The sequence below is a fragment of the Callorhinchus milii genome, unplaced genomic scaffold (assembly GCF_018977255.1).
Source record: "Callorhinchus milii isolate IMCB2004 unplaced genomic scaffold, IMCB_Cmil_1.0 Scaffold18, whole genome shotgun sequence".
NCBI lineage: Eukaryota > Metazoa > Chordata > Chondrichthyes > Chimaeriformes > Callorhinchidae > Callorhinchus > Callorhinchus milii.
Window position 1 is genome coordinate 3,436,245 of NW_024704759.1, and position 16,492 is coordinate 3,452,736.

The following is a 16,492-nucleotide window of genomic DNA, read 5'->3' on the forward strand; positions in this document are numbered from 1 at the left end:
ACCAAGAGGCAGCATGTACCGGTTGAAAAGGAGAAGACTAAGGACAGAGCCCTGAGGAACACCGCAATGAGATGGTGCGGGGGCTGGAGGAGAAGACATTTGTGGAGACAAAGTGGAGCCATTATGAGAGATAGGATCTGAACCATTCAAGGACAGAACCTTGAAGGTTGAGGTGAGAGGAGAGGCGATGGAGGAGGATAGAATGGGCCACAGTGGCAAAGGCAGCAGAGAGGTCAAGGAGGACAAGAAGACAGAGGGAGCCCTGGTCACAGATGGACAGAATTTAATTTGTCACCTTGATAGGGCTGTTTACGTACTGTGGGCAGCACAGAAACCCGATTGGAGGGGTTCGTAAAGGGAGTGGTAGGAGAGGAGTGAAGCTGGGAAGCAAAAACTCTTTCAAGGACATTCGAAAGGAAAAGGAGGTTGGAGATGGGGCAGTAGTTAGTGAGCAGGGATGGGTTCAGGGAAGGTTTTTTTAGGATAGGAGTGATGACAGCTGTTTTTAGAGGGGTGGGAACGGGACCAGTTGACAGAGAGATTTATTCAGACCTTCGTGTTTTGACTCATCCATTCAGTACAACTCAGTATCACAGGGCTTTTCCACTGTACACCCCCAACACATCACTGAAACACATCGCTGATTCTGGCTAGTGCCTGGCACAAGCACAGCTTGTGGTTCCACAGCTCTGCTGATCACATCCCAACTCAAGAGCATGCTCATATAACACTTAAGACTGGCGTTCGCACTCGATTGCTATTGAAGACTATTAAACGCTTTCATTAGCGGTTGATCAGCCAGGATTGATTCGAGTCAAACCTCAGCGCTAAACTGGTGAGCAAATGAGCATTACCATTTCCCGTCAATGCTTAAATATCCAAATCATCTCTGATCTCCAATTAGCACCACTTGCCTTGTAATAACTGCAGAGCAGGAGATAAGGTTATAGATTTTGTTTTAACTTAATCCTCTTCTTTGTAGTCCAGAGCAATTAACAAGATGCATAAGAGTACTCGAATAACAGCAATATTTCACATTGCCCAAGTCAGAGTTGCCCCTTTATAGGACTTAACCAAAGTGACCGGCAAAAAGGCAAAGCTCCTTTTTCATTACGTTTCCCACACCTATTGTGACTTCCTCCTGAGAGCCTTGCAATTATCCATCAAAAATGCCCTGTGATGGAATCATTTCCCTTTCACTTAATGATTGAGGGTGTTTGACCTTGCAAAGCATCTCGTCGAGCTAATCTCCATGACAGCACGATCAGCCCTTAATGAGTAAAGTAAGGAAATGACTGATTTTACCACTGGGGAGTTGTTTCCTGCTCAACACTCATGGCTTTTGCTCCAGCTTTAGACTTTCGAATGGAACATATTCTTTTAGCTGTCAAGAGAAACCAAGGGGAGGTGAGGAGAAATATTTTCACACAGCGAGTTGTTCGGAGCTGGAATATATTGCCTGAAAGGTGGTGGAAGCTGATTCGATAACAATTTTTAAAAGAGCAGTAGATAATTTTTGGGGGAGGACAAGTTTGCAGGGCTATGGGGAGAGAGTGGGGGAGTGGGATTGATTTGGATAGCTCTTTTCAAAGAGCCGGCACAGACACTATGGGCCGAATAGCCTCCTTCTGTGCTGTATAATTCTATGATTCTATGAGGAGCGATAGATTAAAGGCCCATGACCCATTACAGCTAGATTTAGCAGTGGCTCTCAGGAAAGGAGGAGGAATGTGGTCACACCTCATCTAATACCTTACATTCCTCCTTAGATTAAGGACTGTTCTGTGTTCTAAGAGCCCAAAGATTTGAGATACAAACCCACTCTCTCCACCCTGTTGCAAACTCTTGCAATACCCTCTGAATTCTCAGTAAATAAAATAAACATAATGACATAAACATAACATCTCATCCGAAGGATGGCACCTCCGTCAATGCAGTACTCCCACAACATTGCACTGGAATGTCAGCCTAGACCTTGGGGTATGAGATGTGGAGCTTAAACCCACAATCTTTGGACTCAGAGGCCAGGCTATCGCACATAGGGTAGAGAGAAAACAAAGGACTGCAATTTGTAGAAAGTTCATACTTTGTATGTCAGTAATTTTCATCTTTTGACTTTATAGCGCTGTTTAATTGAAAAGCAAAGATTTAATTAAAATCACATCCGCTGAAAGGTCACTGTGAAAGTTCACCTATCTATCTGACCTGACAGCATTTGTGGTTTGATTCCAGATTTCCAGCATTCACCTTCCCCGTATTTTTTTTAATCTTCCTCGACTTGAACTTGCATAGTCTCAAGTTGACACTACAGCTATTTTGTTCCCTCTCTCCACTTCTCCTCCCCAGTTCCCAACCTGCTGTGTAAAGCATTTTTACATGAATGTCCTCCAAATATGAAAGATGCTATATAAATGTAAATAGTATTATATTGTATCGTGCACATAGAATTCAAACAGCAAGATTTATGCTTCATTTGATGTTCATCTCCAACAAAAAAAGCTTACTTTCATCCCCCAGAGAGAGATTTCCACCTCCCATCTGTTTAAAACAGAGAAGTGATCATAGAATTACACGCTCAGCAATGTGCACATGAAACTGTCACGTCATTTTATCATAATAAAAACAATAATCCTTGCACTTCATATAGCGCCTTTCATGTCGGGAGGATGTCTCAAAGGGTTTCGCAGGATTTTTGGGAAAGTGTAGTGACTGTGGCTCTGGCAGAAAGGACGCGAGGTAAGAGCTGGCCTCCCGACCTTTGATAGCAGTAAGTAAAACGCAGCTCATTGATGTGCAATACCTCAGAGGTGCCTTGGATTGCAAAATGTTTGCCTCCAAAGCTGAGAAACAGGTATTCAGATTGAAGCTGAGTTTACTCTATACCACTCTCATCTTTTTGAAGGTCTGAAATAGTTCTCAGCCTTAAGCTTCAAAGCCTTCGATAGGCCTGGAGAGGCAAAGAACTCTTGGCATCCCGTGACGCTCAATGGTTGACTTATTACTTCTCTCGAGACACCCAACATAACACTCTTCTCTCAACACCTTGACAAGATCAAAAAGAGACCGTGCATTCATCTGTCGTGTGCTTAGATCTGCCAGACCCTGTGTGTTAGCAGTGTACGTGCACACCCAGTCTGGAAGCAACCCGACACCTTTGCGTCTGTGAACGGATTTGATCTTGGGAATTTCAAAAACACTCAGGTGCAATCCAGCACCGCACCGTGCTTTGCCAAGCTGTTGCCCTGGGTCTGCATTAACAGGGAGGCAGAAGCACAAAGCGATAGGAAAGAACTGCAAGTGGAAATGCCCCCTTATTCCACAATGTCCCCACTCTCACCAGACAGAGAACAATTTCACTGCGCTCAATGGACTTAGATTATTTGCCTACTCTCTGGAGAACATTTCACTCTCCTTCAGATGAGGCATTAAACCCCGTCTGTGGACATTAAAGATCTTAGAGAAGAAAAGGGAGTTTTTCTCTCCTGGTGTGTTGGCCGACAATCCACCAGATAAAATTGATCATTCGCTTCACAGCTGTTTGTGGTACATCGCTGTGTGTAAATTGGCTGCCGTGCTTGCCCATAAAACACGGTCACTGCACTTTACAGTATGTCCTGTGAAGCACTTTGAGATGTCCTCCTGGCATTGTAAAATAGTAAAACAAAATCAGGCATAAATATCATCATCATCATCATCATTTCATCATTTTCATTGTTTGCAGCTCAATTAAGCACTCACCCTTCACAATGAGCTCAGCGTAATTGGACACTCCCGAGCCTCCATCCGACCGAATAACGCATCTGTATTTGCTCGTGGTCTTCTGCAGCGTGTCCGCCACGCTGACTGTGGCAGAAAAGCGTCTGTGATTCACCACCCGGGTCACCATCAGCTCTGTGTCCTTCCCTTTCCATTGCTGCACAAAACACATCAACAAAAAAATGACACGTGGCTCCACACCAGGCTGCACATCTGTCAACTTGGCTTTCCACAGCAGATTGTAAAGGCTTAAAGATTTGTTTTGTTTTGAGGGTCATCAGTTTCAGTTGTGACCCCACTGCCATCCCCTCCACAAGCAAACATGTGTCCTAGGTACCTACAGAACATCTGTGCCAGATATCTGCAGGTATCTTGGGTTCATCAAAATCCTAACCCCTGGGGCTAACCCTGGAGTTTGCATGCATCCAGCAGGTGTAGAATCCCATGCATTTACATCACCTGCACATGGAAATTTCCCCATGTATTAGAACGGAATGAGAGCTCTCTTTCCTCCGAGGCACCTACCCTGCTTACCTCATCCCAGAAAGTAATGCTCGGGGACCGCAGAGTGTGCGTTAGTGGAGACAAAACTGCACAGCTTGCCATTGAGAGTGCAGTCTAGCAAGGTGCCTGTTGCTTATCTTAGCTTAGATTCACCTATCCATTTGGGCATTGGCTTTCAGGGTCAACATTAGCTGAGTGGAAGGAAGAATCTCTGCTTCCCAAAGGAACAATGAGGAAACTAGCATAGAGAGAGATTTCAGGATGACTTTGCCAATGTGGCTTCAGTGCCCAAATGGGCCCTGAGTTGGAGGACACGTGGCTTGAGAGCGAGGGCAAAGGTGGTGTGACGGGTGGTCATTGTAGAGATGGTATGACAAAGGACTCCTGGTCCCATCAACCTCTGACCTCTTTGGAACTAGACCATAAAATCCCCAGCTAATGAAGGGCCGACATGCAAATAACTCATCAAAGACCAGGCAAGCACAAACCTGTAGCCAGAGCTTGTCGTGCTGGGACCACTTCCCACCCGCGATGCACTGGAAGGTAGCGTTCTGTCCTGCGTTGACCTCCACATTCTGAAGACGCAAGAAATGAGGGGCTTTCCCTATAGAACAACCACCGCGGGAACAGAGTCAGTCAGCCAGAAGTTCATGAGGAGATGCACTTTCAATATAATTTTAACACATTGGGGCCTAACTTGTGCTGGGTATTAACAGGTTTCCTTAGTTGAGGAAGAGAGGGAGTGGCCTTCCTGCAAGCCAGGAATAATAAATCCTTGCATTTGATATAACGCCTTATCACGTCTTCAAGGCATCTCAAAGCGCTTCACAGAATATATTGTGAATTGAATAGACTCTATATTTTGTGGGCAAAACGCAGCAGCAAATTGCACACAGCAGTGTCCTACAAACAGTCTGGACCAACTTCCGGTTATCGGAAGAAACCTCCATTCAACAACAACAACTTGCACTTATATAGCGCCCTCGCACAGGGTAGTGTCTCAGAGCGCTTAGCAGTGGCGGAGCCTGACTCCGAGCCCGAGGGGAGGGGGGAGGTGGAATTCGTTAGGAATTCTGTTAGGAAATACTGCAAGTTAGCGTTAGCGCCCACAAATACAAGTTAGATTTGAAGTTCAAATATCCAAATCCTTTTTCTGAACAAGCCTGGAGTTTGTTGGGCTTCGCATCAGGTGAACTGTTGGCAAGCTTGGATTGAATACTGATGTGAATGTGACACATATAAATTAATAACCTCTGAATGTCAAACCTCACGGCACGAAAATCAATGCAAGCGATGGTTTGGTTTGGATGAAAAAGGTCCTTTCGTCTAGTCGATTCATCCTTACCAGAATACCCACCTTACCTCCTTCTCATTACAGCATCAAGCTATCTCTTAAACCAACAGCCTGCATTTACAAAGAGCCCTTCACACAGGGTAGCATCTTGGGAGCGCTTAAAAATGGCATAGTTCACCGCCGAGCTGGGGAGAAAGGGGAGGTGACTGTAGGCACGGTCAAAGAGGAAGGTCTTCAGGTGTGATCTGAAGACAGGCGAAGAGGGAACAAGAGGGGTGTATGGAGGCAGGGAGTTGCGGAGGATCGTAACATAGACAAAAGGCATATATATGTCTTGCGGGTTTGATCCATGGAATAGCAAAGAGATTCCAATGACCAGCGAAGCTGCACATCACCAAGCTTGGTCAGCTGAGACATATAGCTTTGCAGCCAACTTACACTCACAGTATAGGCAGTAACCATGACATTATAGATGCCACTTACCCATTCACTAATTATTATAAACTCAAACCTGGTGCTTACATTAATCCAAGTAACAAGTTTACAGCAACTGATACAGCAAAACAAATACGCTCCACCCCAATCTGGTTACATTGTTTGATCACCAGCGTCTGATTTGTTTTGATGCAAAGGCCTAATTTATTCGGAGGAGGTGGGGTAGGGTGCAGTGGAGGGAAAGGGGAACAAAACAAGGGTTGGTGTTGGCTTCATGTAGGTTTTATATTAACAGGAATTACCTTGAAAATGCCCGTTAGTTCCCGCTTTCGAGTCCCTGTTAAATGTGGTGTGCACGGTGGGAGTCGATGGCTGATTACAGGTCAGCCGGGAAGCATATAATCAGTCTACTATTCCCTGCGTGCACAACAGACCATACTTAGCAATCAGAGGAGTATGGGGACAGGCCAGCCTAATAACTTCTGGTTTCTATGACAACAATCTGAAGCCAGGTTACCAGAGTGATGCTATTACTGCGGTGTGTGTGCGTGTGCATGTTTAATGGGGGGGGGGGGGAGGAGGGGTGAGAGGGCGTGGGGAAATGAGGAAGAATAAGAACAAAACGAAACCCATACAGCATGATAAAAAAATCCTCAGGAAATATATTTCCTTTGCCTTCAAGATAAGTTCACCTCCGGGTATCAGCTCGGGATCTTGGTGGTGAAACGCCTCAGCATGGGCCGAAGCACCTCAGGGCAGAAACAGAGAGGAGCCTTGGCGCGTGGGTTGTGTTATAAAAAATTCCCCATTGCCAAGGCCATGGTGAGCTGCTGCTGTGCCATGATACCTAAGGAGACTTCCAAATGGCAAAAACGGCCTGACCGAGAGTTACTAGGAACCACTGAAGGACCACTGTGGTGCAAACCTCAGTGCTAAACCTCTTAGAACCATAGAATTATACAGCACAAAAGGAGGCCACTTGGCCCATTGTGTCTGTGCCAGCTCTTTGAAAAGCGCTCTCCAAATCAATCCCACTCCCCCGCGCTCTCCCCATAGCCCTGCAAACTTGTCCTCCCCAAATAATTATCTACTTCTCTCTTAAAAGTTGTTATCGAATCGGCTTCCACCGCCCTTTCAGGCAACGCGTTCTAGTTGCATTTGCAATGCGTACCTTGCCTGACACACAGGAAAACAGAAGCAGGAGGAGGCCATTCAGCCCTTCGAGTCTGTTCCACTGTTGAGTTCCTAGCAGATCTTAAAATCCCAGTGTGCCACCTTTTTTGTCATTCCCCTCCTGCCACCTCTACTAACTGAACTTCCATGAGGAAGCCTTTGAGAAGTTACAGAATCGGCTGTTCACCTGTCCAGGATGCTGAAGTGTGGGGTCAAGTCTAATCTAGCACTAAACATAGCGATCATTTTCTCTACGATAACCAAATGATCCACAATGAGAAAGCGTACGTTAGACCATCCCACCCCCTCCATATGATGCCTCTAATTTATCTTGATTCATTTTTTAAAAAAATTCAAATAGTTTTTAGGCTTTGTATTTGGTCTAAGTTACACTTTCTCACTGTGGCCCTGTTTGGTTGTCGTAGAGATTTCTTTCACCCAGTATGAAACGCTGTTTCTTTTCCACTAATAGAAAAGTTACCACTAAATAAATCCAAACCACCTCCCTCCGGTCTCCTCCAAGCTAGAGCTGTGTTCTCGTGAAAGACAAGACGAGGTAAACTCTTGATTTAAGTTGTCTATAAGTCCTAGTGTCTGTTCTGATTGATCCTATAATAAAGTTATGCCAAGGGACCTTGGCTAAGAGAACCAAAGCTGTCAGTGCAGGAAGCATCTGTGTTGTTTACACGGAGTCTTCCAACTTCAGCATTTGTTTTAGGTGGTGATGTCGGGGGAGGGGGCAGGAGGGACATGGACAGAGAAGAGAAAAAAAGGAATACAGCATCTTGAACAAATAGATTCCACTGACACCAATGATATAAAGGCCAACCACACAGCCAGCACTACAAATAGAAACCTGTTCATTCCGTCCTTACAATTTACCCTCATAAAGATGAACCAGAAAGAGGTCACCTTCAGCGCATTATAACAGCAACAATCCTTACATGTGATACAGCGCCTTTCACGTCAGGAAAACATCTCAAAGCACTTCACAGGATATACCCTAAAAAGTAGTGACAGTCTGTTCTGTCTGAGAGACCCCCCACAGTTTACTGCAAAGTCTCCTTCTTGCCATAAGAATAGTATTGCCTGACTTTATTTTTTAACTTGCAATGACATTTATTTCACTTCGATTTGGGGGGATACGTTTTGATTTTTGGCAAACATTTTGGGGGTCAGATGGGTTTGGGACACGCATGAAAACCTGTCGAAATGCTTAAGTGCTGGTTTGTGCACGAGATGTTAAATTGAGGTCTCGTCTGCCTGTTCAGGTGGACGTTAAAGATCCCATGGCACTACTGGAAAAGCAAAAAGGTAGTTTTTCCTGGTGTCCTGGCCAACAATCCCCCCAAATAAAATCAGTCATTCACTTCAGAGGACTCGTTTGCTCATCTGCCTCCACACACACACACACCCACACACCCACAGCGCGCTCTCTGCAGTTGCCAAACCTGGCGCATCAGTCTGTGTGTATTTATACCCCGGGATGCCCGTCAATCACAGTGAAGCTCAGAGCAGTTCCTGTCGAGCCACCATCATTCCTACCTTCAAAAATAGCCACGAAAGGCCTCTCCAGATGAGAACCTTCAGCTGAAGCACTGACGTGCTGTTGGCTGAGAAATATTCTCTTCCCCAGCCCTGTTCATTCCAATTAACTTTCACTTCTCCAGACACAGTTCTTTGTCTTTCATTTGTATTAAATCCTTACGCAGAATTTACAGCACAGAAGGAGGTAATCTAGTCTGGCCCGTGACTTTTCTCCCACTTAAGCACCAAACCTTTATGAATTTCCATTCTGCCCAAGTAAATCAAAGTGTGTTTTGGGCCTTTGCAGCTCCAATTGTTCAGTGGAGCCACCATTAGAAGCTGACTCCGAACAAACAGTTTGGGGACTCACTGCAACATTAATCCTGGACCAACAAACACTGGATATCAGTATGACTCGCATTTCCTGTGGAACGACTCGAAAAAGAGAAGGCAGTTTCTCTAGTCCAAACCAATGTCCAGGATAATCCTGGAGGTGAAGAACAACCCCAGGCTTCTGTTCTCCACCACATCCTGACTCCTCCGTCCCCCCCGCCACCCCGCGCAGGTCATCTCCTCCAACCTTCACTGCGAGGAGATGCTGGATTTCCTTGAATCCAAAATCAAGGGAATTCGCTCCGTGGTCACTGCCCCTCCAACTTCCACCCACCCACCCCCCACCCCTTCCTTCCCACACTCTGAATCCTACCCATCCTCCCCTACACACCTTTGAACCAGTTTCCCCACCCTCTGTCACTAAACTCATCCTGTCCTTGAAACCCAATACCTGCTCCCTGGACCCCATCCCCACTCCACTCCTTATCTCCCAGCTCCATCTCCTTGCCCCACTTCTCACAGACACTATTAACCTGTCCCTCTCCTCTGGCTCTGTTCCCATTCCCCTCAAAACTGCTACCATCACTCCCACATTGAAAAAATCCTCCCTTGATGCGTCGCAGCTATCAAGCTACCGGCCCATCTCCAACCCCCCCTTCCTGTCCAAGGTTCTTGAAAGAGTCATCGCCTCCCAGCTGCGCTCTTTCCTCTCCACCCACTCACTTTTCGAACCCCTCCAGTCGGGTTTCCGTGCTGCCCATAGCACGGAAACTGCCCTGGTCAAGGTCACCAATGACATCTTGACCATCTTGCTCCCTCTGCCTCCTCGTCCTCCTCGACCTATCGGCCGCATTCGATACAGTCGACCACTCTATCCTCCTCCACCGCTTGTCCTCCCACCTCAACCTTCAAGGCCCTGTCCTTGAGTGGTTTAGGTCCTACCTCTCCCACCGTCTTCATTTTGTCTCTGCAAACGGCTTTTCCTCCACCCCCCGCACTGTCTCGTGCGGTGTCCCTCAGGGCTCTGTCCTCGGTCCCCTCCTCTTCACCCTCTATATGCTCCCCCTTGGTGACATCATCCGCAGACATGGGGTTAACTTCCACATGTATGCGGATGACACCCAACTCTACCTTTCCTCTTCTACCCTCAACTCCACGACCCCCGATGTCCTGACAGCTGCCTGTCCGACATCGAGTCCTGGATGAGAGACAACTTTCTTCAGCTCAACGTGCGCAAAACTGAGGCCCTCCTGATTGGCTCACGTCAGCGCCTCCGCACCTCAGGCGCTGACAGCATCAGCATCCAAGGCCGCACTCTCCACCTCTCAAAGCAGTCAGGAACCTCGGTGTTCTGTTCGACCCTGAGCTGTTCTTTCTTCCCCACTTCCGCGCCACAACTGGCACCGCCTTCCATCACCTCCGGAACATCGCCAGACTACGGCACTACCTCACCCCTGACACAGCTGAAACTCTGGTCCACGCCTTCATCACCTCAAGGCTGGACTACGGGAACTCTCTCTTGTCGGCCTTCCCGGCACCTCCCTCCACAAGCTGTAGGTCATTCAGAACTCTGCAGCTCGTGTACTGTTCCGCACCAGGCTTCGCGACCACATCACTCCCACCCTCGCTCGCCTCCACTGGCTCCCCATCCCCCAGAGGATCGAATTCAAGATCCTCATCCTCACCTAAGGCCATTCATGGCCTCGCTCCCTCCTACCTCTTCGACCTACTATCCCCCCACGTACCTGCTCGGACCCTCCGTTCCTCTTCTCCGGTCTGCACCCGCCCTAACCGCCCTACCATCAGTGGCCGGGCCTTCAACCTCTCAGCCCCTAGGCTCTGGAATTCCATCCCCCAGTGCCTTCGTCTTGCCTCCTCCCTTTCCTCTTTCAAGGCTGGTCTCAAGACCTTTCTCTTCAACTGTGCCTTCAGCTCCCCTCTCGACTCTCTACCCCCTCCTCGCTCCCTCCCTTCCCTCCCCTCCTCGCTCCCTCCCTTCCCTCCCCTCACCGTGACCATTTCCCCCCTGCTCGGGTCCCGACCCAACTGTCCAGCACCTTGGGACATCCTCCCGACGTGAAAGGCGCTCTATAAATGCAATCTTGTTGTTGTTGTTATCCTGGCCAACAAGTCTCCCACACAAAATTGGTCATTCACTTCATGACTGTTGTGAAAGTTAACTGTTGCATTTGCCTACAAATGAACAGTCACTATACTTCACAGTAAAATCCTGTGAAGCCCTTTGGGACATTTTGATGACATGAAAAGATGCTGTGTCAAACACAAGGATTATTAGAATACAGAATTAGATCCAAGGATGGGAGGGCGGGCGGGGGGTCGGGGAGAAGAAAAAACATTGAAATACGGGTAGTATATGGATAACAAAATGTAACTAATAAAAGAATGTCTGAAATACTGTTATTCTAACTCAAAGGAATCTTTTAACCAGCTGTGATAGATTCTCTCAATCACTGACATTAAAAGATAAAATCCGTATTGCTCTGCAGTTAATAGCTCATTAGTAGCATAGCCATGCTTCTCAATGGCTGACGTTGTCAAAATATTATTGGGGAAGCTTGCAGTGAATACAGGGAGAGGAGGTAAAGTAACCATCGGCATCTGTGGGAATAGCTTTCAGAATATTATGACAAGTGCATCAGAAACGTGCAGCAAAAAGAGTACCCAAATGATTGAGTTCCACATAAGTGTGGACCTTTCCATTTGTCTGGTACAGTGTGCACCCTCTCTCACTTCCTTCTCTCTCTCTCTCACACTCACCTTCCTCAGAAGGGATGTCCTAATCCCTGATAGTTGAGATGCAAGTTGGCAAGAGCCAAAGCTACGGTTGCTACCTACTTGGTTAGGATGCGAGGACACACAGAAAGGCCAGGACCCTGAGATTAATTTAAGGAGCGGCTTGATGCTGCAGTGGGAGGACGTTGGGTTGAGAGCTGTGAAAGGATGAGATCCAATGGGCTTAAGGTAGGGTGACCATATTTTGTAAACCAAATCCGGGGACACATATTGAATTGAACACAGAATTGAATTTACCACAATCCCTGATGCTGGCAGTTACTGGAGAAGTGTGTTGGATTAATGGCTATGTTTCTCTGATGAGTGTATCTGTTTTAGAATGTTATTGTTCTTGCTCGGTTGGTTGCTGAGCTCAGGACAGGGCAAAATTGGCCCCAGGAACACAATATCTCACTGTTCCCGGAAATCGGGGGGGAAGTATGGTCACCCTACCTAAGGGTCTCCTTCATCCGAACCTCTCTTGCGATCTCACGCGAGCCGCCTAGTGCATCTACTTACTGCAAGGATGAGCGAGCACCCGAACTTCATCGACGGCTATGTATCCAGGGTGGTCCTTTGAAGCCAACGCTTCGATAATAACCTGAAATGGTGGTGATGGTGGAAGGGGTGGGGAGAGAAGTCAGGAAAAGCAAGTTAATTTCCTGCTCGAACAAACGCTGAGCAAAAACGAACCTGTTCTTTAATTTCCCATTGGTGAATTACACAGAGACTGGGACACGGCAATACCAGGTGCTGTATGTGGTATCTCTTACTCTTAGCAGCATGTAACGTTCACACTGCTCGCTGGCTCTCATTTCCATGCAATCAACCGGTCTTGAGAAATGTGCGGAGAATCTTTCATGCTCTGTAAGCCCCCTGTTCGAGGTATGATGACATGCCAACACTACCGGCCCCCACCCCCTTGGCTTGCCCAATCCAGTGTCATATTGGCGCTGTGTTCAGATTGCCTGAAAGGAAGGATGCTGGGGTGCAGGGGAGGGAAGGGAAGCATAGTTTCCCTCAAATCCCTCTGAATTGGCATTGAGCAGAGCCTGATTATCAGGGTCCAATCCCCGCATCCAACAGCCTTGACCATATGAGCGAGCTTGATGTGATCGACACTTCCAGAGTGTGATGCCACGTGGCCACCAAATTCCCCTGGTTCCTGGAATTGCTCCCATTCTCCAGCGCTATTTGCACTGCCTGACATTCCCTACCCCCTTCCCTGCTGCTTACAACAAATGCTGACACTTGCCAACAAATCACTGTGATTCTCTTCCAACCCAACCATGCAATCTAAACACCGCAGATAAAAAAAGAAAGATAAAACAGTAGAAAGCATCCTGAAAAATACCACTAAGGATGTTATTTTTTTTGGGGGGGAGCGGGTGGAAAGAGAAACGAGTAAAGCACTGCCCCCACCCCCCTCCCCACCCCACCCCCCATTAGTTTCCTCTTCATTACTTTCATACTTCCATTATTCCCTGGTTTTACAGAACAGCTACCTGGTAATAGTTGGGCCAAAAGGTACTAATGGCCAGCTCTGCCTTAATCCATCCTTCGGTAACGATTCCCGACACATTCCATACAGGGTTGCCTTGAGGTCCTCCATTCACCTTCACATAGACGTTCAAAGCGCCCGGACTTGCCCTATCCTTGCTGGATAGGGAATAGTGGAAGTCAATGCAGTGGGTGTCATTTTCCTTCAATACAGGCAGCAGCAGGTGTGCCTTCTGTCCCGACACCCGTGCAGAACTGTTCACCATCATGAAGGATCCTACAAGAAGCAGAGAGGTAATAAGGTAACATTGCAATCACGGATTTTAAGTTCTAAGCATCCAAGGGGGAGGGGGTTCCCTCTTGATATAAAATTGATCCTTTATTTCAAGGCTGGCTACGTGTAGGACGTTTCTGCACACAAATTGGCTGCTGCGTTCGCCTACAAAATACTCAGTCACTTCATTTTACGGTAATTACTTATAAAGTGGATGGAGACATTTTGAAGCAAAGAATTACTATAATTATTTTTATTATTATTAATATAATTACAGATCCATTGGAAACCCGAAACAGCTAACTGAGCACGTTCCATGTTCAATCTGCAAATCAGAAATTAGCTGTTCAGTCACATCCATCTTCAAATAATACAAATTAATGAGCGTAAGAATTCACCAATTAGCTGTTTGACCTTTATAATTGAGTTTAGCATTGTTTACACTGGTGGTAAACTATGGGGAATGGAAACAGCCTTGGAAATATAGCGGAGCCCGCAGTGAAGAGAGGATGAGTAAATCTTTTGCTAGTTAAACTACTTAGATTTCAGCACTCTGAGATGCTAGCCTGCGTGAAGGTCGATCGCGGCTGTTTGTGGGACACTGCTGTGCCTAATTGGCTGCTGCGTTTCACCCACAAAATACAGTCAATCCATTTTACAATATATTCTGTGCATATTTCTGTGAAATATCCTTTGAGATTTCCCAATGACACTATATCAAATGCAAGGGTTATTATTATTATACAAATGCAAGGAGTTATTGTTGCTTTGGGTGCCGTGAAGCTACTTTGGATCAAAAATCTATTGCCCCAAATCTAGACCCAATGGACAACTTTGAGAGGAAATATCAACCATAGTCCAATTCAACTGACAATTATAAAGTGTCTTTCAGGTCAAGAAGACACCTCAAAGTACTTCAGGAAAGTGCCAGGAATTAGCTCTGGAAGTAATCATGGAAAATAATGCACCTGGCATTAAGTGTCATTGTTGGCCATTAGCACCGACTGGAAAACAAACCATTGATAAATCTGCTCAGTTCATGTGATACACAGCAGAAATCTAGCTGTACGCATTCAGACTAAGTCTTTGTTGCTTGGATAAAATGTGCATAATCAGCATGGGAGGGGAAATCAAATCAGAATCATATTAAGTATCAGCTAAAACAGCTTGCTGGAGTTTTAGGTAGGTAGAATGAGGACTTGATTGGATATTAATGAACAATTGAAATGTTATTGTAACAAGAAGAGTTATGCCAAATTTCTGCACATTTCAATCAAAACTATTTTCCATGAAATAAATGAATATTTATCCCCAAAAGCATTTGGTTAATTCATACTGATGGCCTCTTTGTCCCCAGTTTACAAGAACGCTTTATATGTAAAAATATTTCTATTTCATGAACTTTGCAATGGTTAAAACGTTTACACACAGTCTCCAGTAAACATGAACTCAAAAAAAACGTGGAAGGCCCAACAAGTCTTTTTGATCATTCTCCATCTCAGTCACCTCCCTCAGCTGTATTAGCCCCACCATCGAACAGGTTTTAAGCCATTCTGCCCCTGCTTTTTGGAACTTCATCTCTCCAAATCGCCCCCTCCCTCTCCACTTTCACAGCTCACCTCAAAACTCACCTCTTTGACCATGCTTTCTGTCATCTCTCCCCCTGCCCTCCATTCTTTATAAATGATCTGGAACTAGGAGTAGCAAGCACAGTGGCTAAGTTTGCAGATGACACCAAGCTAATGAAGGTGCAAGATTGCGAAGCTGAACAAGATAGGTTACAGGAGGATTTGAACATACTTGGGAATTGGGCAGATCAAATTCTGGAAAGGAATATTGTTTGAACGGAAGAAAAATAATATGTATGGAAATTGAAAAGGACCTGATGGTCCTGATTGGCAACAAATTGATGCTCTGCCAATGATGCTTTGCGGCAGTGAATAAAGCAAACCAGATGTTGGGATGTATAAAAAGATCAATAGCAAGCCAAAATGGTGGGGTTAGCCTGCCGCTGTATAAATCATTGGCGAGACCATACTTTAGAGTATTGTATACCGTTCTGGTCACCACAGCACAAAAAGGATATTGGAATAATTGAGAAGATACAGAGGAGGACAACCAAAATGATTGAGGGAATTGAAGGACTGGACTATGAGGAGTGACTAAGTAAATTGGGCATGTTCATGCTGGAAAAGAGAAGATTGAGAGGTGACATGATTGCTGTCTTTAAGATTCTAAAGGAGCAAGACAATAAAGATCATGACAGGCTGTTTTAACTTGTCCAGAATGGTAAAATCAGAGGACACGGCCTGCGATTGAAGGGGGTAAATTCAGAACAAATCTATGAAAACACTATTTCAGTGTGCAAATAGTGAACCTGTGGAACAGGCTCCCTGGAGAGACAGCTGAAGCAGGAAGTGTTGATTCTTTCAAACACAGATTACATAGTTTTCTTTCAGGAAATAACATGATGGGATATAATACATAGGTAGTTTGGACATATGTGTATGCGACTGCCGGGAAGGTGGAAGGCGAACTAGATGGATCTTGGTCTTTTTTCATCTTTGCAACACCCTCCAGATGCGAAACACATATAAACATTACAGGTTTCCCTACTCCAAACATTGAATCCGCTCCCACGTGTGTAATCAATTCAAGATCACATGACGGGAAGCTAAAACCTGCTGCAACTAAAATGTGCATCGAGCTTCCACAATATAGTCCTGATTGTATTCATAAGAGACCGCAATGTATTTTTATTGACTAGTAATTGCCTGAAGCAAAGTAATAAGCTCAACTGAGCCCATTGATTGCTACCAGTGGATTGTCATTTCCCTGTATCACAGCGCAATTTAGGAAAGATTGTTGAAAGGGGGACGCAGATTTAGCATAATGATCTGTAT

At 45.9% G+C, this 16,492-nt stretch overlaps 1 protein-coding gene across 2 annotated transcripts in view; it reads right to left on the reverse strand.

Moving 5' to 3' along the window:
• Positions 1-16,492, reverse strand: part of ptprt (protein tyrosine phosphatase receptor type T) — a 313,345-nt gene that overhangs the window by 174,267 nt on the left and 122,586 nt on the right. Inside the window, exons 3-6 of one of the 2 annotated variants that reach the window (XM_007884878.2) lie at positions 13,321-13,592; positions 12,335-12,416; positions 4,749-4,864; positions 3,739-3,913 (exon numbers count right to left, since the gene is read on the reverse strand). In XM_007884878.2, coding sequence (XP_007883069.2) covers positions 3,739-3,913; positions 4,749-4,864; positions 12,335-12,416; positions 13,321-13,592 — 645 coding nt within the window. Of the gene's footprint in view, positions 1-3,738; positions 3,914-4,748; positions 4,865-12,334; positions 12,417-13,320; positions 13,593-16,492 lie in introns of those variants that run through there. The other variant, XM_042341838.1, reaches the window with a different exon arrangement.